Genomic DNA, 24,946 nt, shown 5'->3' with positions numbered 1-24,946 from the left:
TCCGTGATTGGGATCTAGTCTCGTGTGACAATGTGTCATAACCACAATCTAGATTCATGATAGATTTCTGTATGTATAGTAGTGGTTCTGTTTTCACCATCTCCATGTTCACTACATGGGAGTACATGGCATCTAAACCAAGATAGACATGAATTTTTTTACTTATTGGCTCATGCAAAATACCGTAAGAGAACATGGACCTAGTGACACCCGTGATATCTATATTATAGAATCAAGCCAATGCATATTCACGGGCTCAGTTACCAGCGAACTCCAAGTACTCTATATAAAGTAACGTCTGCAATGGCCGAAGAGCACAGAGTTATAAGCATGGAGAAGTCCCAAGCTCTAGTTGTAGTTGTGATGTTGGTGGTCTTGTTTGGAGTTTCTGGAAACAAAATCACAAGCTCAAAGGCACTGATCCTTTGTAACTTGAACCAAGATGATCTAATTACCTGCAAGCCAGCTGTCACAAAACCCAACCCAGTTGATCCTACTAGTGATTGTTGCACTGCACTTACCAAGGCAAACTTGACTTGTCTTTGCTCATACAAAAACTCAATGGTGTTGCCTTTATATGGGATAGACCCCGATCTTGCCATGAAACTCCCTGAAAAGTGCAGCCTTACTCCACCTACCACATGTACTTAGTCCCCGGTTAGTTAGTACTACTTTACTACTGAATACTAGCTAGTAATCGATTGATGTTTGAGATACGTTTATTTGTATTTGCACTGTGTATTTCTATGTGTTGTAGTTGGGTTTGGTTGTTCACTATGTCATTTATGAATGTTGAATCAATTTATCAATGTATTTGTTTATGTTTATTGTTGTGTACGTATACCTATGAATTAATGTGCATCTATAATTTTGTACCCTTTGAACGACCACTGGGAGCTGCGACCAAAAAAGATGTTCAGGTGGCGATTTATGAGATAGAATAGAACATCAAGTTCTTAATTCCTCACACTAACTTATTTTTCATGCACGACCAACCCTAACAAGCTATATATTGCACTGTTCTACTTACCTCAGGTCCATCTAAGTTGTATGTAGACGTTTTTTCTTCAGACCAACCACCTCACAGAATGACAATCTATTCTCTAGGAGATCCCAAGATCAGCTGCCATATAATTTTAAGCAACCATCAAACCGAAGGACGCAAAAATAGTTACGAAACATGCAGAAAAAAACTTAGGTCAGAGAGCTAAGTCATCTAAGTCGCTCTGAGAGTGCCTGAAGACATTCTTTGAGCTAGCTAGCGGTCCAAAAAATGACATTTGCTTGGGCTTCCAGCTCCAACTCACTTGACTCTTGTAAGCGAAGGAAGTAATGGAACGAAAGATTCAGCACTGGACCTCACAATAGGGTATAAACCACGTTCCAAATCCAAGAGAAACTTAGCTGGGTCCAAAACATTAATTGGACTGTCAATGGATCAGTTCGCTAACAAAGTTCTCCATAGATCGGATCCATCCATAAGATAAGGCTATGTAAATGTTGGCTCGTAGCCTGGCCCATTTAACACCTCAACTCTACTTGTTCCGGCATAGCTGACTACCAGAGTACCTGACCATATAGAAGTTCTTCACGCATGAGCCATTAAATCTGCTATATAATTCTGAAGAAGAGCCTGTTGGAAATGTGAATGAATTTGTGTCCTCATGGGTTTGAACCCATGACCTTTTGTATCTACTACACTCTAATGTGGGGGGCTTTAGTCCCACATTGGTTACTAAACTTAAGACTCTTAAGTTTATATTGGTTGTGTCCTTATGGAGGGATAGTGTAGAGAGATATAAGGAGGTGCTCGCGCGCACACAAGACCTCCTTAGTTTGGGGGCTCTCGGGAGGGTCATTGGCTGGTGACGTTTTTCGTCTTAAGGAAATTGTGCCGAGCACAATCCTCAGTGATAAGTTTTACTTGCTTTATTATTACTGTTTTTCAATACTAGATATTACAGAGCCTACCGTGAAAGCAGTGATAAGTTTTACTTGCTTTATTATTACTGTTTTTCAATACTAGATATTACAGAGCCTACAGTGAAAGCAGCAACCATACCGGTGACGTTTTTCGTCTTAAGGAAATTGTGCTGAGCACAATCCTCAGTGATAAGTTTTACTTGCTTTATTATTACTGTTTTTCAATACTAGATATTACAGAGCCTACAGTGAAAGTTGCCACTTTCACATGTTAACCCAAAAGACAAAGAAAGAGAATTTCAAGGTGAATATGCACCTCCATTTCCTCTATTCCAAGTTCATAAATACCAATCCTATTCACAATTTCACACCGTAAGTACAATTGATTTACAAGGGAAGTTCATTCTGCCAACCCTGTTTGCCTTGAAATAACAATTTACATGAAGTACGAATGACATCCAATTTTTAATTCTTCCCTTACTTATTGAGAATTTACAAAAGGGTAATAAGAGATGTCAACCTCCAATCTTTAAATCATCTCTTAATTAAAACACTTTTACTCAGGATACGCCGAAACCAAAATGGTGTGATTAATGCAATTATTTAAGGTTTTAAGTTTGGGAATGGTTGGTTATATGAACTCCACTCCTAAGGCCTAAAGCTATGTTTGGCAGCATGAATTGTCCAATCTGTAGAAAGAATACGATCATGTATACTATCTTAGTGTTTGGTCCGGTTCATTTTATGAATTGGGACCACAACTAATGAATGGGTATAAACGAGATAGATTGTGAAACTATAAAAAACATGTATAGTAGATTTTTAGATTTAGGTGAGATACTTTAATTCACCAAAGAAATACAAGAGAGAGAAAACATAATTTTATTATTCATTTGAGTTATACACTCAAAAGATCGAACTTTTTTCTTCAGCCACTCATTTTCTTCTCTTACAAATTCTTCCTTTCATCACCTTTTCAAATTAAAATTAGAGATCAGAAGCAGAAAGAGCAAACAACAAAAAAAAAAACATAAACAGTTTATAGCTTCTTCTTCTTCACTGTCTCCATTTCGATCGACCGGCCATCTTTTTTTTATTTTATAAAATTATGTTAAATTGAAGTTTGATTTTTCTTTTTAAAGTTATTGATATGGATTTTCTTTGGTCGATTTGTGTTTTTTTTTTTTTAGGAGAGAGAGGGAGAGATTTTTATTCTATTGGGAGAGTTGGAAAAAAAAAACAATAAAAAACAGTACGAGACAATCTCTCATAAAGTAAAAGAGACCAAATAGTTTCCAAAATAATTACTTTTGTAGTATCCACCACTTGTTTTTCATACCCTAAACATAGTTGAATACTATCAAATTTCACATGGCCAAACAGAGCCTAATAATCGACTTACCAAATGAATTGGGAGCTAATTTTTTGTAAATATACATCACATGATAGAGAACACCCCCTACAAATAAACAGATACTAACAAGCCTTTAGATAAAAAACACTCCTCAATTAAATACATTTAATATTGTAAAAAATTGTACCAAAATTAAAAAAATATAAGCCATTAAATTTTATAACCTTATAAACGATTTTTGACATAAGTTTTACATCTTCAAATGAATTAATTTTTTGTAAAGATAATCTCTATTACGTGGAGAACATCCCTACCAAAAATTAGCTTCTCATGGTGGAGTTTTTTTTGGAGTCATTTTAATTTTAAGTGGAGTTCATTAAGTTGTTGTGTAAAACCCTTCTTGAATTTCCGTAAAGCAAAATATAAATTTGAAAACAAGAAATGCTAATCGACGTCATCTGAAGACAACAAATTTCGTCACTTCCCAACAGATACTAACACATGCAACCAGGCCACTCATTATTATAGCATATAGCAGTGCAACAAGCAACAAATCTACAAAAGGGACACATAAATGCATTAATTGACTGTTACAACATTTTATGCATTCTGAACTAAAAAGATGTAGGGCCCATCCTCTTATCCAAACTAAAATATCATTTAAAACTCCACACACGTAGCAAGTCATTCAAGCACAAGTTAACAAAGCTACCCTACTAAACTAAGAGACAACAACATCGCATAAAAGTAAAACATTGGATCATACGTGTGCTAATCCTACCACACTCTACAGTGCAAAACCAATAAAGGAAGTGTCGTTATCATTTATCAAGAAACCAAACCCTCTCACGAGGAGTCACATAAAAGCGCATAAACCATAAAGCCATTATAAAAATCAGACGAGCTATTAATTAAACCAAGTAGAATAACAGATAACGAGATAAAGCCACAATATTAGATTTAAACAAACAGATAAGAAACCCAATTAGAAATTAAAAACCAGCATCTAAAATGTCTTGATTTGTGGTCCAAAATTTTACATAACCCCAAAATATTAACCAAAGTTCAAGCATTAGATATTTAGATCCAACCATCAATGCAACATACGCACTACTACTAATGATCCACTACTACCCACCACTACCTATTATTTGACACCACCCTAACCCCTTCATCATGAGAAACCAGTACCAACGGTTCCTAAGCCACCACGTCAGCAACAACCTTGCTTCCAGAGCAAATAGACCAGATAACACCATAAGGATCCTTGACCTTCTTTCCACAGCATGTGTTTTCACCATCAGCAATTTCAGCCTCGACAACCGCCCCACCAGCTTTAACGGCGTTAGCAACAGCCGTTTCGACATCATTAGTCTCCAAGCAAAATGAGTACCCACCAGATTTCACCCTAATTAATTAATAACAGATTTTAATTAATTTAATTAACTGTCAAACATGTTTCACATAAGTCCAAAAATATAAATATTATTAAAATATGATATCAAACAGATCCTCTGTTATAACTCTGTTTATGTAAGCTTTTTTAAGTTAATAAACAAGATTATCCCATGATCTACCATACAAACATGCAGATTTAGCCACATTAATATCAAAACACATGGATCTAGTCATAATTCATCATAAAAGTAACTGAACATCATGATTGGAGACAAAAACATGATAAACAACAAGATCTGAAGAGAGATAAGACTTACAGAGCAGTAGAAGATTCATCAGAAGAATCAGAAACGATGAAAACAGAAGAACCAAGCTTAAGTTCAGCAGAAAGAATAAGAGGAAGTTCATGATCAGCTTTCCTTTTAGGATGAATATCACGTTTCAGTTCTTCAGCACCAAAAACAGTCTTGTAAAACTGAACAGCATCACTAGCTTTTGGTGCTTCAACAAATACTTGTGGTTTCAAACCAAAGAAACTCACACTCTTAGTAACACCAGTAACAACAACCTTGTTTCCATTCCCGTTTTCACCATTATGAAGATCTACTGAAACAGTTTCAACTGATTCTTGTGCCATTGCTTTGAATGAAAAAAAGGAAACCCTAACCCTAACCCTAGGAGAGAGAAAATGAACAAATTAGAAAATGAGGAGCGAGCAATAAAAGTGTGAGTGAGAGAGAGTGAATGAAAAGGGATGAGTGGTGTGGTGTGTGTATTTATAGAGCGTGGACTGAAATGAGGAACCGTTTTTCTACCGCTGCTCGTATGGATTTAGTGAGGTTTGTGTCTCGGGGTTTGCCCTTGGATTATGTGGATAATTACATTGGTGCCACTGCTCAGCTTAACGGTCTGTTTTGCAGTGGGTTGAATGATGTGGGGATGTGGCATTTAATTTTGGAGTTAATACATAATACACACGTTGGCCTTATACCATTGGTGGAGGTGGAGATTAATGTGCTCTACGAAACGAAAGACTATTGTGGAAATTTTAAAGAATGTGATAAACAAATGTGTAATTTGGACCGTACCGAGTACCAGCAACCACATACGAAAATGATTTGGTCCATTCTATAAATCTATGGAATTGGCCACTACAGTACTAAGAAAGTTCAAAACAAGCGAGTGGGACAAGACCACAATATTTCTCACGTTTTGTTCTATCAAAATTGGACATTTATGGAGCCCACTTGTTTGTACGGAGCAACCAGGCATTGTAAGGATTAGGGCAGGGATTGGGTCGGGTTTGAGTCGGATATGGTTATATCCGAATCCGATTAGTTTCATAATATTTGAATTCGAACCCGAATCCGAATCCGATTATATCTGAAATTTAATATCCAAATCCGACTAATCCGATCAGATAACACTAAAAATTAAAAAAAAACACCTAAAAAATATATCCGAATCTGATAGATTCGAATCCGACCCGAATAAGTAAACGGATATAAAAACCATGTACTATAAGGATTAAGCCCAAAACGAAATGAATTTGGACCTACACAGAAATAGCAATCCCTATGGCTAGTGGCCCTGGTGGGTTTCGATGAGTCGATAACCGATCTGAACCAAAATTGGTTTGGGTTTTGGTAATTTGATTTACTTTCTACCGATCTGAAATCGAACCGAACCGATAAGATATTGGTTTGGTTTTAGATTTGCTTTCTATTGACCCGAACCGATAAAATGACATTTTAGTAATATTTATGATTAATTTTATATATAAATATCAATTGTGTGGTTGAAATTAATTGATTTTATAGTTTCGATTCGGATTCAGTTTGTAATATTTCTTATTGATTCGGTTCAGTTTTGGATTCTCAACTTTTTTATCGGTTCGGTTCGGTTTTAAGTTTGGGTTCCTAACTTTCTTATCAGTTTGGGTTTGGAATTTTTAGAATACGACCCAAACCGATCCATTGACAGCTGTTTGTCTCGCTCTAATTTTTATTCATCCAAAGTTTAATTTAGTTCTGACTTTTGAGGATCGGGTACCCAAGAAAAAAATATTAACAATTTTGTAGATCATTAATTCTTCGTACCCGTGACCCGTCCCAATAAACACAACTGATTTTGCATTGAAAAATGTAGCAAACATAAATCGCCACACTTTTACTCTGACATTTTGTACGTCTTGCGAATCAATAGTGTGCATTCCAAAAGAAGTTTGCTGACACCTAAATGCCTAAATTGGTGTTGCCTCTTTAATATTTCGAATGAAATCAATCTGCGTAGCTTGGCTATATGAGGGAAAATAATAAGGACGCAGTGTATTATTTATTTTTTCGATGATACAATCAGTGCACGATGTGGGCGTATGATTATTCAACGAGAGTCCGAGCCAATTCCAAATCTGTTCAACCACTTGTTGATTAAAGGCCCAAAATATCGTTGAAATTTTTTAGATATTATTGAGATATTTTATTTTTTGGGCACACCAGATGGAAATATTTGATATATCCTTACCGAATATAGAATATTGTTTTTGCTAATATATATCGTACTTTTTAATATATCGGTATATATCAGCCGATATATATTATATAAATTGTTGATTTTGACCGATTTTTATTAATATATCAACGATATTTTTTATATAATCGATGATATTATCAATATTTTTTAATATATTGAGATACAAAACAAAATTTAGACTGGTCAATAAAAAAATAGATATCCATGATATTTTGGATATATCTTGTTTTTTGAGTATACAATATATTATCCGAATTTAATATTTTGGTCCTTGGTTGATTGCACCCAGTGGGCTCATTATGCCTATTTGGTTCGATGCAAGCAAATGCAAATAGCAAATGGGTGCAATTACATCGTAATGCACAACAAGAAATTGCAATGACAATTCACTTAACCTATTTTGTCATAGTACGTAGTGCAAAAGCACCCTACATTTTTTTCATCTTCTTCACAAATATATAACTAAATAAATAAATGATTTTCTCCTCTCCATAATTCCAAATTTTAAATACACACTTTAAGATTAAAACAAGTCTTTAAATACTAAACAGTTTATTTTCAGATCTCTCCATAAAAACCACCTAAACTAATTTTTTTTCTCAATTTTTGTCTTTAATTTTTTATCTAATTTCGACATAGATTCAACAAAATTAGTTGATTTGAGTTGGTTTAAATTTTCATAAAGAGAAGATTGAGATTCAACGAAAAAAATTAGTTAATTTGAGATGGTTTATTCTTCATGGATAGGATAAATTGACATGAAAAAACTAAAATTTTATTTTCCTTGCTAGTGGCAGCTACAAAAAAAGATAAACTTACAAAAAAAATATATGAGAGAGAGAGAGAGAGAGAGAGAGATTGCAAATAGTTATACTGTTTTTTTTTTTGGGTGCAATAAGTTGTCTCCTAACCTATTTATATGGTGCACATGAGTGCAACTTATTTGCATAATTGCCCACTTTACATTAGTGGGCCAAACACTAGTAAATGGGTAGTTAGAGCATCTCCAATGGGGGTGTAAACCGTATAGAGTGGAAATTTTACACTCCAAATGTCAAAAAACTTTTTTCAATGAGAGTGTTATACCGTAGGTAATAGAGTATTAGTTGATAGAGAGGGTGGGAAATTCCTCTATCGCTATTAGCTAATAAAAAGCCCGGGTAATACTCGAACAAACATCTGAGTAAAAACAAATTCGGACGTCACTTGGAGTGTCGTCCCTATTTATTTTTAAAGTCACAATTTGAAAATTTTAAACTCGGACGTCACTTGACGTCAAGTGATATCAAGTGACGTCCGAGTTTAAAATTGAACTTTTTTACATTTTTCCATTGGAAATAATAGAGTGTGGATATTTATGGACTCTATAAGGGCATCTCTAATGGAGGGTGTAAATTGTTTAAAATGTAAAATTTACACTCTAAATGTCAAAAACATGTTTCCAATGGGAGGTGTAAATCCCAGATGATAAACTACTAGCTAATAGAGAGGGTGATGAATTCCTTATCCAGCTATTAGTTAATGTTTGTGACGGAGGTAAAGACCGTCATTTATTGGTTGGCCCAGTTTTAATAAACTACGGACGTTACTCAAAGTGACGTGTGTTTTATTTATTTTTAGGTTAAACCCCTTGTGACAGACTTTGATCATATGTTTTTCTCAGTTTTTTTATTTTACAAACTCTTAAACTTTGTTGCATTGGATACCATTTTAGATATGGAAACTATTAATGTGTGAGGGCATCTCCAATGGAGGGTGTAAACCGTATGGAGTGAAAATTTTACACCCCAAATATAAAAAAAACTCTCTCCAATGGGGGTACTATATAGGTAGGTAATAACAGATTGCTAATAGAGAGGGTGAGAAATTCCCCCTCTCGCTATTAGTTAATAGAAAGCCCGGGCGACACTCGAACTGACGTCTGAGTGAAATAATTTTCGGACGTCACTTGGAGTAACATCCATTTCTAATTCTAAAGTAATTTTTTAACTCGGACATCACTTTAAGTGACGTCCTAGTTTAAATTAAAGTGACGTCCGAATTTAAAATATATATTTTTTTTACACTTTTTCATTGGAGAGTATAAAGTGTGGATATTTATAAACTATATAATAGTATACAATTAGAGGTGTAAAATCCTAATGGCACCTACGTGGAGCCTAGGTGGAGGTGTAATTTTACACCCCCAATTGGAGATGCTCTAAAAGGGGCCATAGAATCCTAGTGACACCTATGTGGCACTTATGTGGAGGTGTATATATACACTCTTCATTAGAGATGCTCTAATAATTTACAATTGGAGTAATAAAATCCTAATGACACCAGGTGCGCTTATGTGGAGGTGTAATTTTACACCTCTGGACATACCCACAGTGGGAAATGGGTGCAAATGCATCCCATTACAGTGAACCAAACAGCCACGTACTCACATCTCAATTATACATATCTCGAGGAAACATTTTGATCACGATTAATCAGTCACGTGAAGAAAGCACGCATCTCGATGCAGAAAAGAAACAAATGGAAGAAATCAAAACTCAATTTGCAAAACAACGGGCGTTATATATTCACTTATAAAACGCCCATTGCCAACGTTACACACATCATCTGCAAAACCCAGTATACCTTAAATCAAATTTTTCCGTGCACTTGTCATATCTACTTAATCATATAATTATGTTCAGCATGAAAATTGTATTTGGACTTCTAACATTTGTCACTGTTGGCATGATAATTGGTAACCAATCTGGCCCATCTCTTATTTTGTTTAATTTTCACTAAAGAAACGTTTTTTAATGATGTATATTGGATGTGCAGGTTCTTTATTTCAGTTAGCGTTTATAACAAGATTGGAAGAATCATCTGGTATATTCTTTATTTAATTTTTCATAAAAAAATTTGATGCATTTGAGAGTTTTGTTATAATTTTGTGTTGCTTATTATATTTCAGGTGGTTCTCATTGGATAAATGATAAAGAGGCAGAAGTTTTACGTCTTGGATTTGTATGTTCTAGGTTATGCTCTTCATAGTTGTGTTTCTGTTGTGTTGTCTTGGTGATTTGTTGTGAAACAGTGAAAGTCTATTTGGCAATTATGTTTAATATGATCCTTTATTGGAATAGGTCAAACCTGAGATAGTTAGCTGGTCACCGCGAATAATCGTCCTCCACAATTTTTTGAGTATGGAGGTATGAGAGGTTCAATTTATTTTTCTACTAGGCCTATTGATATATCTGTCGTCATTTATCTAATCGATGAAATGTTATACAATCGTAGTTGCTTCAGCATTTATGTAGTTCCAGTTTCAGTGGAATTCCATATGCTTCTTGTGCATTCAAGTTCAAATCTATTGACCTTGCAGGAATGCGATTATCTTAGGGCAATTGCTAAGCCTCGTCTTCGGTTTTCTACTGTGGTGGATACAAAAACAGGAAAGGTTTGTTCGCGACTGGAATTTTTCCCTTTGATAATAGCAGTTGATGAATTTATCAGCTCCTTGACATTTACTTCTTGATCTAAACCTTAGTTCTAGACTTATAGTTAATGCTTGACAAAGCTGTAAGGGTGAATGGTTGTTCCAGGGTGGCACGAATACAGTAATCTTATTGTCAGCTAATCTTAAGAACTTGTAAAAGCAATCCATATTTAGTACATCAGACTCAATTAGCCAATAACAGGACAATAAGCTGATCTGCTAATTAACAAAATATTGTATGCATAGTGCACTGTGATTAGGGGTGCCTTTTTACCAGAGAATAGCTATATATTTTTTTTTTCTCTCACTACACTATGGAAATTCAAGGTGGTTACATTTTATTTAACAAAGCTGTCTTCTCTTTCCCATGTCAATATTTTGTTTCTTTTCGTTTTTCATTTGTATGACTGTTTTTTTGTAAATCTTTGGCAGGGAATTAAAAGTGATGTTAGGACAAGTTCTGGTATGTTTTTGACTTCGGGCGAGAGAAAGTATTCAATTATACAGGTTGGTTTTCATGCCACTTTTTTTCTTCAGTGTAGCAACTTTAAGTATATAGTCCATCGGTAGAACTCAGAGGGGGTGTTGTTGGGCATCTGCCTACATCAATGATATGACTTTGTTATGTATTTCTCCCACAATCTAGGCCTTTAGGTTAAATTGGTTGTTAACATAAATGCAGAAACCTATCCAAGAAAATGACAAAAAAGGATGTGAACACACACAGAAGCTCGTGTTTGTGTATGCATAAAATAGGCTTGTTTTTCGTTTTTGTTTTTGTTTTCGGGGGGGTTATTTTTTTCTCTGCTAGGCGTGTTTATGCGAGGAACTGAGTAGGCTTATTGCACATTCTCTTATAGTCTTAGCCTTTTTCCTTATGCAGGCAATTGAGAAACGGATCTCTGTATATTCTCAAATACCAGTTGAAAATGGAGAGCTCATCCAAGTTCTGAGGTAGAGAAGATATATTGTTTCGTGAAACACTGCATACGGACATGAAGACTTATACATTCTACTATTGTTGCTAACATATGCAAAATAATAGGTATGAAAAGAGTGAATTGTACAGGCCACATCATGACTACTTTTCTGACACTGTAAGTGTTTCTTTACTTGTTTGCACCTCATCTGGTTAATTTAGTTCATCTAAACAGTTTGCTGATATCTTTCTAAATGACCATGGTAATCCTTGAAAATCAGTTCAATTTGAAGCGTGGTGGTCAGAGAGTAGCAACGATGCTCATGTATCTAAGTGACAATGTTGAGGGGGGAGAAACGTACTTTCCTATGGTAAGTATATTTTTGGATTTTTAAACTTCACGATAATCTGAAAATATTAACAAAGGGAGATGACAAAAAAAAATAATTAAAAGAAGAAATTTGTTTTTAACCTTGTGTTAGTTTTTTTTGTTTTATTATTACGTGACGATGTGTGGAAAATAAAAAATCTTGTCATTGCACCACCATGTCAAGTGTATGTCAGAACAAGATTGTATGTTCTCATGCAGTGGACAATTTAGTTGATTCACTTGATTGTCACCTTCAGCCATCAACGATTTCTTCGTGCCTCATGAGGCATCTGGTCATTCTTATTCACTTATATATACTAGTCTTCAAACTTCCGTCAAGTTTCTGAAGTCTAGCTTGTACTCTACCTGATCAATGCCCGTCCCATATCTTGTGTTCTTCTATAGGGTCATAGCCTTTGCTCTTATACCAACTTTTTGGACAGAAGTCCTTTGTTGGGTTACTCACTGTGTCCTTTTTACAATTTTGTTCCCTCTATGTATATCCCAGAAGTCTACAGAAACCTTTTAACTTGGAGTTTAGTAGACCTTGTTTTGACCATTTTGGTTCTTATAGCATTTTGCAAAAAAAATCAGGCTGGAACCGGGGAGTGCAGTTGTGGGAGGGAAACCAAGAAAGGGATGTCTGTAAAACCAGTGAAAGGAGATGCAGTTCTTTTTTGGAGCATGGTATATTCTCTTCAGTGTTGTTGTATTAGTATATGTTCATAAAGTACTATAAATCGGGCACGAGTGATTTCTTACTGAGTGTTGTTGTGCTGTATATTGACTTGTTAATGGCAGGGGCTCGATGGTCAGTCAGACCCAAACAGCATACATGGTGGATGTGAAGTATTGGCAGGAGAGAAGTGGTCTGCTACAAAATGGATGAGGCAGAGAAGTACTTTCTAATATTCTGTTTCTATAAAAAAATTCATTGCTCCCGGAGTTGACCTCACATAGGTTTTTCCTCACCCTCAGATGGCCTCAGCTGTACATGTGAAATTAGTTTGATACACTATATGAGAAACTGAAATTAGTTTGATACACTAAAAATTTGAATTAATGACAGAAGAATCAGAAAAAAAAATTCGTGTGAAGACTGTGAACTAGGTTTTGTTACTCTGACATACCAAAGTTGTATCAAAGGTTACACCACGAATTTTACAAAATTATCGAAGAATAATCATTCATTCGTGGTTAGACTGACAAATTCATCTCATCTCTCTTGTGGACTTTCATATCAAGGATGGTTACCACAATTTCTCAGAGATCTTATGGTCCAGACTGGAAATCTTGGTGTAATCTCTCAATTCAACTTGACTCATTTTATGCCTTTCGTGAGTGGACAATGAATAGCATATGGTGAGAGAGATTTACAAGTATATCAAAGTATATTGGATTAGGGGAATTTCAATTTTTTTAGATGATAATTACATTGGTTACTAGGCAATATGTGCATTTGAGATCTTTTGTATAACTGATTTCGTGATGTAATAATGCTATATCTTACAGGGGAGTCTACAATTCCGTTTCTTGAGCTGGAACTTGGGCAGGTACCATCAAACCATATCAGACGTCAAAGCTAGATTGAATTAGAACATCAAAAATGATCAAAGTGTGTTTGTTTCGTCTCCAAACCCACTGAAAAGTAGTACCCGTAAATGAGTAAATCGTAATATACATCTATCCGTAGATTCTGCCTTAGAGATGATTTTACCCAATGAACAATTGGTGATGCAATTAGTAGCCCGTTTAGAAAGTCAGAAGATATAAGCGGCATAAGCATGCAATTAACAGTTTCGTTATCCGAGTGACTTGGGCTTAGAAAAGCTATCTATCAAATTCAACAAAGTCTCTATGGTGTGATGAAATACTTGACAAAAATGAGAAAAGAGCCACCATATAATGCTATATAAACTTAAGTCAAGTGTTTAGTGAACACATCTTGAATAGAAATCAAAATACCCGAAAACTAATCATTAAAAGAGAAATGTGTATACTTACCGGGGCCAAAAAAATATAACTGTCTTTTGTTGATATGCAACAATAGGTACGGTTTGGGTCCAAATCAATATATGGTCATGGAATGCACTTACCCACTTTAGCCAATTTTAACTCTGTACTTGTAAAACTTATTCAGCCCATTTTTCAAATAACCCAAAAACAATTTGATTTTAAGTTGAAAAACAATTTGAAAAATTAAATTCTATGCTCAAGTAATTTTCCACCATTAATCAAGCTAAGTTCATCGAAACAAAACTAGATAATGTTGTTTTTATTCAATTGGGTTTATGAAATTTCATTGTTTTTGAGCTATTGGAGTTTTTTTAGATGTTAGGTGTTCATATAATATGATTTATGTTGTAATTTTATTAGAAACAAGATAAACAGTAACTATTGGATTCAATAAATCTTAATGGACCAAAAGGTGCCACGTGTTATGTTTAGTCTTTATTTGAGCCTTATATCATTGTCATATGGTCCGTCAAGATTGAAACATATTCAACATATTCAACTTAAATGGAATTCCATCTCATCAAATAATAATTTGATATTAAAATTTTGGATGTGACACATAAGAAAAAATTATTCTACATTATACTTTTCGGTGCGGGAAATAAACTGGAAAAATGGAGCTAGATACGTTTTACAATTACAAAAATTCCCTAGACGAAACTGAACTTGGGGTGGGTGGTGGGGTTAAAAATGGATAATTTTTTATTTTTTTTTTTTTTTGGAAAATCAACAAGTTAGAGAGTTATATACTTATATATGCATATTTGGCCATAACCCAAATCCCAAATGATTGAATCCCCAGATCCCACGATGGTTGTTGTCCTTTCGCACGGGATGCACGTGAACTTGTGTGGAATTAGCTTCATTCCAGCAGCCATTTAGTCAGCAGTTCATTACTCATTAGTCATTCGGCCTAGCAAATTTTGTGCCAACAAGCCATAAATAAACAATCATCCAAGTAACCAAACTACTTCACATAGTTGCAAGAAGGGAACATCTCTGGATAGGAAAAACTATGGAAGTTGTTTCTATAGCAATTGTTTCCTTTTCGTTCCTCCTCTTCCTCTTCTTCATTTTACGTGATCCACGCCAAAAGAACCTTCCCCCAGGACCACGTCCATCACCAATTGTTGGAAATCTTCTCCAACTTGGTGATAAACCACACGCTGAGTTTGCCAAATTAGCACAAAAATATGGACAACTTTTTTCACTGAAACTAGGCTCTCAGACAGTAGTAGTTGCTTCATCTCCAGCTGCAGCAGCTGAAGTCCTCAAAACTCATGATAAAATACTCTCTGGTCGATATGTGTTTCAAAGCTTTAGGGTAAAGGAACATATCGAGAACTCGATTGTTTGGTCTGAATGCAATGACAACTGGAAGTTGTTAAGAAAAGTTTGTAGGACAGAATTGTTCACTCCTAAGATGATTGAATCACAATCTGAGATAAGAGAAGGCAAGGCCAGAGAAATGGTGAAGTTCTTGAGAAGTAAAGAAGGTGAAGTAGTGAAGATAGTCGAGGTGGTATTTGGAACACTTGTTAATATCTTTGGAAACTTAATATTTTCGAAAGACGTTTTCGACTTGGAAGACCCTACTGGTGGGAGTGTTGAGCTGAAAGAACATTTATGGAAATTGTTGGAAATGGGAAACTCAACAAATCCAGCTGATTATTTTCCAATCATGGGGAAGTATGATTTGTTTGGACAAAGAAGAGCAGTGGCAGAGGTTCTTCAACAAATCTATGATGTCTGGGGTATTAATTTGAAGGAGCGTCGAGGTATGAAAGGAAGTGAAAGTAACAACGATTTTGTGGATGTCTTGCTCAATGCTGGACTTGAAGACCAGAAGATCAATGCCTTGCTTATGGTAAGACAATCTCTTTCACTTTCCGTCCAGTTTTTGTAGAATAGAGTTATAGACGAAAGGCGCACATGTCATAGTTCCATATGTCTTAAATGGCTACATTTTAAGCATATTATTAGGATTAAAACCATCTGGAACTATAGTCTGAAGAAAAGCAGTTCATAAACTAAGCACTGCCAAATGCAGCTAAAGTGAACAAATACGTCCCCCAATTATAAGCATTGGCGTACAATTATATTTCTTTTATGGTCTTCTCTTATTTTTCTTGATATCTTTTCCATGTACAGGAATTATTTGGTGCAGGCACAGAGACAAGTGCATCAACAATAGAATGGGCCATAACTGAACTGACGAAAAAACCACTCGTTGTGTCCAAAATAAGATTGGAGTTGGTTAATGTTGTTGGTGACAACACAGTCAAAGAATCAGATTTGCCTCATCTTCCATACCTCCAAGCTTTTGTGAAGGAAACACTCAGATTACACCCTCCAACACCATTGCTACTTCCACGTCGTGCTCTTGAAACATGTACAGTCATGAACTACACCATCCCTAAGGAATGTCAAATTATGGTAAATGCGTGGGCTATAGGAAGAGATCCAAAACATGGGATGATCCCTTGAATTTCAAGCCAGAGAGGTTTTTGAGTTCTGATGTGGATTATAAAGGGAACGATTTTGAGTTGATACCATTTGGCGGCGGTAGAAGAATTTGCCCAGGACTTCCTTTGGCAAGTCAGTTTATTAGCTTAATTGTGGCAACTTTGGTTCAGAATTTCGAGTGGAGTTTACCTCAAGGAATGAGTACTAGTGAGTTGAGCATGGATGAGAAATTTGGATTGACCTTACAAAAGGATCCACCTCTCCTCATTGTCCTTAAGGCTAGGCCTTCCAATATTTGAGCACTGAGTTTCTTTTTTTTTATCTTCGATCTTAGTTTTGTTTGAAACGTCTCTCAAACAAAAAAACATGTCATCTTTATAAATTAAGCGACTCGTTGTTTCATTTATTAATATAAGTAGGAACTTCTTTTACAGTAGCGATAGTGTTGAGAAATGAGACCAAATTTGTGTTTATCTGTAATTGCCTTAGCGAAGTTGAACGTAAACAGATGGAAGATGTCAAGGTCTACAGCAAATGGTCGTCTAATATTTGGGAGAGATAATTGGGACATGTATCACAGTTGGTGAAATTTTGGAATATATCTCGAGATTCTACAGTAGCATAACCTAGTCCAAAATTCTGTTTTACTTGGGATCTTCAAAGGGGTAAAAAAATGTGTTCACTTTCTAAGGGCATTTCCAATGGGGAGTGTAAAATTACACCTCCACGTAGGCGCCACCTAAGTGCTATTAGGATTTTACACCTCTAATTGTATACTGTTATAGAATCCATAAATATCCACTCTCTATACTCTCTAATGGAGAAGTGTAAAAAAAAATAGATTTTAAATAGATAGCACAAAATTCAGGGCTGATTTGTCATCCTCAATCCAACTTTATCTCCTTCCTCAGATGCATAATGACTTCAGAACACACATAAACATGTACCTCCAAACACCCTGGACTATTTTCTTTGGAACTCCCTTCACAATCTTAAAAAATACAAACAAGTCACAACAAGAAGTATTTCCAAAGGATTTATCCAATCGTGACAGGCAGTACAAAATTTGATCAGTTAGTCGTAATAGGAGCATAAAATTTAATAAATTGGGATAATAAGAAGTATCCAAAGACATGTTTACATAAAAATACACTACAGGTTTTCCAACACAATAGGTTGGTGTAAATTACAAAGTTAAACCCTACATAAGATAATAGGACAAATCTGCTTGGTGTCCTCAGGCCTAACATATCCAAAAATACAATTAAAATTGAAAACAGAAAAGATTAAAAACACGAAAAATAATAAATAGCAGGGTACATATGATGGCGAAAAAAGAATTTTCCATCAGTCTCGAGGCTTTTAGAATGCAACGAGGCTCTCTACATGAGGTGTGAAATAATAACTCATATTAGAAGCAAGCTCCAAAGGCTTCAAAAACTGCAGCTCGACATCATAAAGATAGCAACACCATCCAATTTGACCTCTTTGTTCGACAATCAAGAATCTACCATTTCCGAAAGCACCCACAATACGCGATTGAAACCAATTTTCATGAAATTTACTGTGTAACACTGTTAAGTTTATAGTACGCTGCAAATCCCACTTTCCGCTGTCCAAGTCTTTCAAAGCCCAAATATCCCATTGATAGGGACTGTCCACGTTTACAGCCACAATAGATAGGCAGCCGCCTATTTCAACTAAATCACCATGTCTACACCAATATGAGAGATGTTGTGACTTGTAAAATTTCTCCTCAGCCGTGTCAAAAGAAACAACAAATGAAAAGTCACCGTCTCTAGCCAGATGGGGATCTGATTTAACCAAAATATGAAACACTCCGCCAATGGATATAAATCTTTGTCCATACAGGTACACATTAAATATACACTCAAATGGTGAATATACCCATTTCCATGTACTAGAGCCAAGAACAAGCACTTCACACCCAATCAATCCAGTTTCTTGTACATAAACAACCGACACCACTTTATACTCCCCAGTGGAATCAACAAATCTGATTGCACGCTTAATATCCCTAAACCTAGTCCTTTGAATACAAGGAGGCAGTGTGAGAACCTGACCAGGAGGCAGTGTGAGAACTTGACCAGTTACAGGATTAGAAACCCATAGATTATTTTCCTTATCCTCCAGTAGAACTAAGCCATTGCAAGCACCTTCCACAAACTTGTTGCATTCTAGATTTACACTAGAAATCACTACATCTTCGTCTTTGATCTGTATATAATCAGGATGTATATATGGAGTTTCCCGTACACTCGGTAGGATCATACTAACTGGTATTGCAATCAAACCAGGGTTTGAGCGGCGAAGGTGCGCCTTAATGAAATAGGAACTGCTGGTTAAGTTATACCACTCTACGCAACCATACCTACATTTTCGAACTTCAGGTATATGAAGCCTTGTAAAAATGTTGGAGATGATACCAGCCGAAAGATATGGCACAACACCATTGCTTTTCCTCTCATTGCAGATGGTCTTGTCGTCAAGATCTTCTTGATTTTCAATCAACACCAATTTCTTCTCTACTACTAAGTTTGCTGCAAAGTCTGCAGCCACTTTGTATTTGGCCCAGAGCAAAATAAGAAGCACCACACCAATGAACAATGACTTTTCTTTGTCGAGGAATGAACTGGATATACATTCCAAAGTTGAATTTACCCATTTCCATGTACTAGATCCAAGAACAAGCATTTCACACCCAATCAATCCGTTTTTTTTATTATAAACAACTGACACCGCTTTATACTCCTCAGTGAAATTAATCATTGTGATTGCAGACTTAATGTCCAAACAGTCACTTCTTCGAATACAAAGATGCGTTGTAAGAATCTGACCATTAACAGGAACGGGAACCCATGAATTACTTTCCATATCCTCTAGTACTACTAAGCCATTGCAAGCACCTTCTACAAACCTTTTGCATTTTAGTTTAAAACTATAAATATGTACCTCTTCGTCTTTGATCTGTATAATACCAGGATGCATATATTGAGTTTCCACTGCAAACAGTAGGGTCATATTAGACGGTAGGGCAAGCAAACCAGGGTTTGACTGACAAAGGTACTTGATAGCAAATGGGGAAGAGCTACTTAAATTACACCACTCTTTGCAACCATTCCTAAGATCCTGAACATCACGTGCATGAAGCCTTGCAAAAATGATGGAGATGATACCGATCACAAGACATAGCACAACCCAAATGCTTCTCTTCTGACTACACATGGTCTTACCTTCAACACTTTTCTGGTTTTCCATCAAAACCTTCTTTTCTATTCTGAAGTTTGCTGCACAAAATCATACAGAATGAGCAAATTAGTAATATGAAAATCTAGCCAACAAATATATTAGCTGATAAAAACCAACTATCCTACCGAAAGAAATTCAAGAAACATGGTTCCATTAAACTCACTTCCCCAGCATGAGTTCCTACTTGCATGTAGATGCCCAAACATTCTCATTCTTGTGCATTGAAAAGTCATTCGCATTATGGGGTGACTGGTCCACAAGAACCTGGTGATTCTAAATTTTCCAGAATGGTCTGTCTTTAGGTAAACAGATGGAGGCAAATTGTCCAACAAAGTATGGAAAGCCGAAAGCACATAATAATAAGCTACGGACATCAGAAGCACATCAGAGCCAACTAGTGCAACACACTGTTTTATCAACTAAAACATATAATTGTCTACAATGACCTATGAACACTTCAAGGACCTTGAAGATATGAAACTGCTTCATGCACTAAAGTTCTCGGGGGAAAGAATTGACATAAATAAAAAATCAATTGTTCTGGGTCATAAATCAAAGTTTACATTGCCAACACTTCAAAAGCCACATAAGTACTCTCACTTCCCCAATAAGTCTCTTACTCTTAAAACTTAGACAGTTGGATATTACAGCAGAGCACAAACGGAATTAAGACACAGAGAGGATGCTTAAGTTGATAAGGAGTGATATAGAAAGGAGATAAGAGACTTTTCAAGCAACCATTGAAACCAAAAACAGATCAACGAACACGGTTGCTATTCGTGGAAGATCCGGTTAGGTAACAAGTTATGGCCTTTTGCAATTCTGTACCAAATCAAGGGGATGATGATGACTAGTAACTTGAGAGATATTTATGTTAACTGGAAAAAAGATTGAATTTTTAAGATAATGTCTGAAGAACAGAGATGTGAATTTGGTAAGCAGAATGATATAACCCAAAAGGAGACTTTTAATTTACATACCCAACAGAGAATCAATGTTCTCTTTCAGTACATCAATTTTATGACCCGAGCTCACTTATTACAGTAGAATGAGTTTGTCTCTAACAGAAACTATGTATACTGTGGAGCTTGCATAAAATCTAGCAGACAAAACTTGACATGGAAACACACAAAATCTAGAGCAGACATCAAATAGAAACAAACACAGAGATGAACATTTTACCTTGGGTTCTACAGTGGCCGGAAGGTGGTAGTTATAATAAAAAATAAAAAATTATACTTGGTTGAAAATGATGTACAAGGCACCCTTCTTGCTATTTTATAATATTTTACTTGAGTGGACTAATTTCTTGATAATTCATTAAGTTTTGGGTTATTTGAGATTTCGTAATTAGTTTATTAACTTGAGTACGTACTTCTAAAAGTATATATGGAAAATCCTTCGCGGATCCATGCACACATATGAGAAACTGAGGGGGAAGAATTTTCAGATGGTATCTCGATGTTGTATTTGTACGATGACAGAGGAAACACAATAAAAATGGCTCGGATAAATGAAAAGTCAAATATACCCCTAAAAAAAACGGCCCAACCCAACCAAAATGACCCGGCGTATGTAGTATGAACAATCCTTATTCATACCTCGACATAATGCATGATTCGTGAGAACACCTATTGGAGTATGAACAATTGAACAATCATTCTTCATACCTATTTGGGTTGTAAACGATCATTATTCATACATCAACATGAGCTATGAACAATCATTGTTCATATCTCAATATAATGTATGATCATTAAGAAAACACCTATTGAAGTATGGACAATTATTGTTCTTACTTATTTAGGTTCATACCTCGATCAACATAATGTATGATTAGTGAGAACACGTATTGGAGGACGTAATAATCATTGTTCATACGTATTTGGGGTATGAACGATCAATATTCATACCTCAACATAATATATGATCATTAAGAACACCTATTGGGGTATGAGCTCAACATAATGTATGGTCAGTAAGAACACTTATTGGAGTATGAACAATTAATCAGTGTTCATACAGATTTGGAGTATAAAACAATTATTGTTCATACCTCAACATAAACTATGAATAATTTATGTTCACACCTTAACGTAATGTATGAGGTATGTTCACTTATTTTTGGTATGAACAATAATTATTCTTACCAAAACAACATAAATGGTAAAATCGGAATATATTAATTTCAAATCCGGACCATTTCTCCTTAAGGGTTATATTCACCTGAAAATTGGGTTTTCCGGGTTATTTTCACATGGAAATTGGATTTGTGAGTGATTTCGAAAAAAAGGTGTCCTTGAGTGGACTAATTTCTTGATAATTCATTAAGTTTTGGGTTATTTGAGATTTCGTAATTAGTTTATTAACTTGAGTACGTACTTCTAAGAGTAGAGACGAGACTGTATGTATATGGAAAATCCTTCACGGAGCCATGCACACATATGAGAAACTGAGGGGGAAGAATTTTCAGATGGTATCTCGATGTTGTATTTGTACGATGACAGAGGAAACACAATAAAACATTCTATTCAAATGCAGTTTTGCATTGAGATGTTGGAAGCTCAATTCTAACAATATGCATCGCACCACCACTTTAGGATTGATAATCGAGAAGACATGCTCACAAAATGTATAAATGAAATTCCTATTTTGCAGGACTTGTGGAAGGCAACTTCAATTGTTTGCTTGGTAGATATTTGGAGGAATAGAAATGGAGTCCTATACAGCAACAAGAAGCCAAGCATTAGTTCGGTCATGTTTCAGGTTTGAGGTGCAATTAAAAGAGCTTATAATTGGTCGAAGAAACACATGAATAACACTACTTGAGACTTGGAGGTCTTGAAAGTTTCTTGGAATGCATGTTATTGGGTGGCACCACCAATCAATATGATTAAAGTGAATGTTGACGGGTGTTCAAAAAGAAACCCCAGTAACTCATGTTGGGGCACACTTCTAGGAGCCAAACAACGGCAATGTTATTGGAGAATGAATATATATATATATAGGTCTGGGCGGCATTGCAACAGATTTTATAGCTGAGAGCTTCGCTATTGTGGATGGTATTACAAAAGCGGTGGAACTGTGATGGAAACTAATATGGGTGGAATCCGACTCTATTGCAGCAGTGAAATCATTTCAGAATGATCAGGTACACTGGAAAATTTGTGCAGTTTGGGATAAAGTCAAGGGGCTAGCTTAGTGCGCTGGATCATAGTAACTAATACTTGGCGTGAGACTAATTTTGGTGTGGAATTCGTTAAAGGTGATCTAACAACTAAATAAATTAATATGTAGATGCATGCATCAGAATTAGGCGGATGAGTGACCTGATTTGATTCTAGCACTGTTCTGTAATGCCATGTACACGATTTCTATTTGATTTATTATATTACTATTATTATCAGCTGTTGTTGTTGAAAAAGCATTGCCTTCTGTAAAGCTTTTGATTGAGGTAAGATAGATTCCTATTTATGTGCACAGTACGCACAACTGTCATTTTGGACCAATGCATATTCTAATTTGTTTGTAATCACCTTGAAAGCCATGTGTAATTTTTCTTGGTGTAAGGATGAAACCTATCTTAACACGCAGTTGTGTATTTTCCATAAAGTAAAGTAATTTTTTTTTGGGGGCTTTCCTTGTTTCAATCTCATATACGTATATACATCTATTGATTGTGGGCTTGCTTAAACATGGAAAAGGATAGATAATTTATGCATTTTTTTTTTGTCTTTTCAATATAGATCATGATAGTACGTGCTTTTGGCTTGGCACATCTAATCATTTAAATTATTAACAATAAGGATTGACACCACTAGAGATTGCAGTTATAAATGAAAATTACAAAGATGTTCAGATTTTTTATCCTGTGACTTCACCTATTCCGTTAACTTGCATGTGTTGGTTTGGGAAGTGTGCGTGTTCTGGTTATAGGTATTTGGAGGATAGTTAGTGGATTTGTTTGTTTATATATGGTGCTTTTTGAGAGGGAAGGAGTTTGTTATTGTTGTGAATTGAAATTGCTTATCTTCTTATGTCACATAATAAGGGGAGTTTAATTTTACTGCTAGTTTCTTTTTACTTGCTTCCGTTGCTTAAATTACCGTTACACATTACTCACCTTTATCTTTTGTCCTTTCATGACACAAAGGTGAATCTTTTAATTGTTTATTTGTAAACCTAAAATGCTATTGTTTGTTTTATTTTAAAAAAAAAAATGAAATTTTAACTTCTTCAAATTAACGTTGTTTCACGTGTATGCTCTTTATTTGACATTCATTTTATTTTTCACTTATAGTGCAAGAAGTAATGAATGCATATTTTTATTATAGTGATCAAGTGATAGTGGATATCTCTAATGAAGACGAAGATTGGGTTACAAATATGTGTAGATGACGTTTATTATACAGGATGAACGTAGATGAACCGGAAATAAAACATAGAAGATAATAGAGTCCATAACAGTTCATTTCAGAAAAAAAAAATTCACAGGTAAGTCTGTCCTTATTATTTATCTTGGCTTCTAGTTTCTCGCACATCTGGGGTTTTTACCATACGGTACAAACACAAAAGATATCAAAGTCCATAATAGTTCAATTCCTTTATATTTTGAACAAAACATATGTCAGAGAAAAATAATAGCTAGTTCTAATTAATCAACGTTATGCAATGAATAATTCATGTGGTACGATGTTGTCGATTTGCAGATAGATGGATAAATAGATAAGTTATAACGAGGAAAAAAGATAAAGAAGTGAACCTTTCAATGAATCAACAGGAAGAACGTAGAAAATGAGGATGAGTATGAAGAATGTAGATGGTTTCAATGAAGATGAGCAGGACGATGTTTCTTTGTTGTTCGTGTTTAGAAAAATTATTGTTAATATAGAAGAGAACTTCTACACCATTGGGATCTATTTGATTGCTAATAGAATCGGGATCTATTCGATTGCTAATAGAATTTGTTTCCTATTGGTCATATGTCTCTATGCAAAAACATTAATTTGTTTCCTATTGGTCATACGTCTCTATGGACCACATGACAAAACAAAATACTGGGAAATTGCCACATAGGAATTTCCAAATCCACCTCAGATTTACTTCGGTTTAGTATAAAGAGAGGTGATATAAAGATGTACTAGCTTTCGAACCCGTCCTACGAACGGATGCCTTTATATTAAATTATTTTAAAAAATATTAGCAATTATGTATATATACATA

The 24,946-nt window shown here is 35.3% G+C and overlaps 5 protein-coding genes across 8 annotated transcripts; 3 read left to right on the top strand and 2 right to left on the bottom strand.

The window, feature by feature from the left end:
• Positions 1-296: 296 nt before the first annotated feature.
• On the top strand, positions 297-827 carry LOC147500708 (putative lipid-transfer protein DIR1). The gene has a single exon (XM_086562335.1). It carries the CDS (start codon positions 304-306, stop codon positions 649-651), a length of 348 nt encoding a protein of 115 aa, XP_086418461.1. The 5' UTR covers positions 297-303; the 3' UTR covers positions 652-827.
• Positions 828-4,250: 3,423 nt separating this feature from the next.
• LOC147500707 (uncharacterized protein At5g48480-like) lies at positions 4,251-5,547 on the bottom strand. Its single transcript, XM_086562334.1, has 2 exons — positions 4,993-5,547; positions 4,251-4,685 (listed from the first exon to the last, which is right to left on the bottom strand). The coding sequence occupies exons 1-2, from the start codon at positions 5,310-5,312 to the stop codon at positions 4,478-4,480; spliced, it is 528 nt and encodes a 175-aa protein (XP_086418460.1). The 5' UTR covers positions 5,313-5,547; the 3' UTR covers positions 4,251-4,477.
• Positions 5,548-9,749: 4,202 nt separating this feature from the next.
• LOC147500706 (prolyl 4-hydroxylase 1) lies at positions 9,750-13,181 on the top strand. 2 transcript variants are annotated; one of them, XM_086562331.1, is made up of 11 exons: positions 9,750-9,944; positions 10,025-10,072; positions 10,158-10,210; positions 10,330-10,395; positions 10,569-10,643; positions 11,115-11,189; positions 11,566-11,636; positions 11,728-11,779; positions 11,883-11,972; positions 12,566-12,658; positions 12,773-13,181. In XM_086562331.1, exons 1-11 carry the CDS (start codon positions 9,884-9,886, stop codon positions 12,878-12,880), a joined length of 792 nt encoding a protein of 263 aa, XP_086418457.1. In that variant the 5' UTR covers positions 9,750-9,883; the 3' UTR covers positions 12,881-13,181. The 2 variants fall into 2 exon arrangements, with proteins under 2 accessions (XP_086418457.1, XP_086418458.1); XM_086562332.1 differs by having other exon boundaries at positions 12,546-12,658; positions 12,773-13,024.
• A 1,703-nt stretch (positions 13,182-14,884) lies between these two features.
• LOC147500705 (putative (S)-N-methylcoclaurine 3'-hydroxylase isozyme 2) lies at positions 14,885-16,889 on the top strand. Its single transcript, XM_086562330.1, is given in 3 exon segments — positions 14,885-15,854; positions 16,139-16,451; positions 16,454-16,889. Coding segments are annotated over 3 exon segments (1,464 nt in total). The 5' UTR covers positions 14,885-15,002; the 3' UTR covers positions 16,753-16,889.
• A 686-nt stretch (positions 16,890-17,575) lies between these two features.
• Positions 17,576-21,031, bottom strand: LOC147500704 (uncharacterized). 3 transcript variants are annotated; one of them, XM_086562329.1, is made up of 2 exons: positions 20,906-21,031; positions 17,576-19,761 (listed from the first exon to the last, which is right to left on the bottom strand). In XM_086562329.1, exon 2 carries the CDS (start codon positions 19,730-19,732, stop codon positions 17,816-17,818), a length of 1,917 nt encoding a protein of 638 aa, XP_086418455.1. In that variant the 5' UTR covers positions 19,733-19,761; positions 20,906-21,031; the 3' UTR covers positions 17,576-17,815. The 3 variants fall into 3 exon arrangements, with proteins under 3 accessions (XP_086418455.1, XP_086418454.1, XP_086418453.1); XM_086562328.1 differs by having other exon boundaries at positions 19,849-20,921; XM_086562327.1 differs by lacking the exon at positions 20,906-21,031 and adding an exon at positions 19,887-20,899.
• Positions 21,032-24,946: the final 3,915 nt, after the last annotated feature.

The sequence above is a fragment of the Coptis chinensis genome, chromosome 5 (genome assembly GCF_015680905.1).
Source record: "Coptis chinensis isolate HL-2020 chromosome 5, ASM1568090v1, whole genome shotgun sequence".
Lineage (NCBI taxonomy): Eukaryota > Viridiplantae > Streptophyta > Magnoliopsida > Ranunculales > Ranunculaceae > Coptis > Coptis chinensis.
Note: the sequence above shows the minus strand (reverse complement) of the source record. Positions and strands in the feature narration are given on the sequence as shown.

What these genes read in the sequence shown, in the direction of transcription:
- LOC147500708 (XM_086562335.1), top strand. Translation starts at nt 304, where the DNA reads ATGGCCGAAGAGCACAGAGTTATAAGCATGGAGAAGTCCCAAGCTCTA.
- LOC147500707 (XM_086562334.1), bottom strand. Translation starts at nt 5,312, where the DNA reads ATGGCACAAGAATCAGTTGAAACTGTTTCAGTAGATCTTCATAATGGT. An exon ending in GATGAATCTTCTACTGCTCT is followed by an intron (nt 4,686 to 4,992) that starts GTAAGTCTTATC and finishes TTAATTAATTAG; the next exon opens with GGTGAAATCTGGTGGGTACT.
- LOC147500704 (XM_086562327.1), bottom strand. Translation starts at nt 20,097, where the DNA reads ATGTCCGTAGCTTATTATTATGTGCTTTCGGCTTTCCATACTTTGTTG. An exon ending in TAGGAACTCATGCTGGGGAA is followed by an intron (nt 19,762 to 19,886) that starts GTGAGTTTAATG and finishes GATTTTGTGCAG; the next exon opens with CAAACTTCAGAATAGAAAAG.
- LOC147500706 (XM_086562331.1), top strand. Translation starts at nt 9,884, where the DNA reads ATGTTCAGCATGAAAATTGTATTTGGACTTCTAACATTTGTCACTGTT. An exon ending in ACAATTTTTTGAGTATGGAG is followed by an intron (nt 10,396 to 10,568) that starts GTATGAGAGGTT and finishes TTGACCTTGCAG; the next exon opens with GAATGCGATTATCTTAGGGC. An exon ending in TGGATACAAAAACAGGAAAG is followed by an intron (nt 10,644 to 11,114) that starts GTTTGTTCGCGA and finishes AATCTTTGGCAG; the next exon opens with GGAATTAAAAGTGATGTTAG.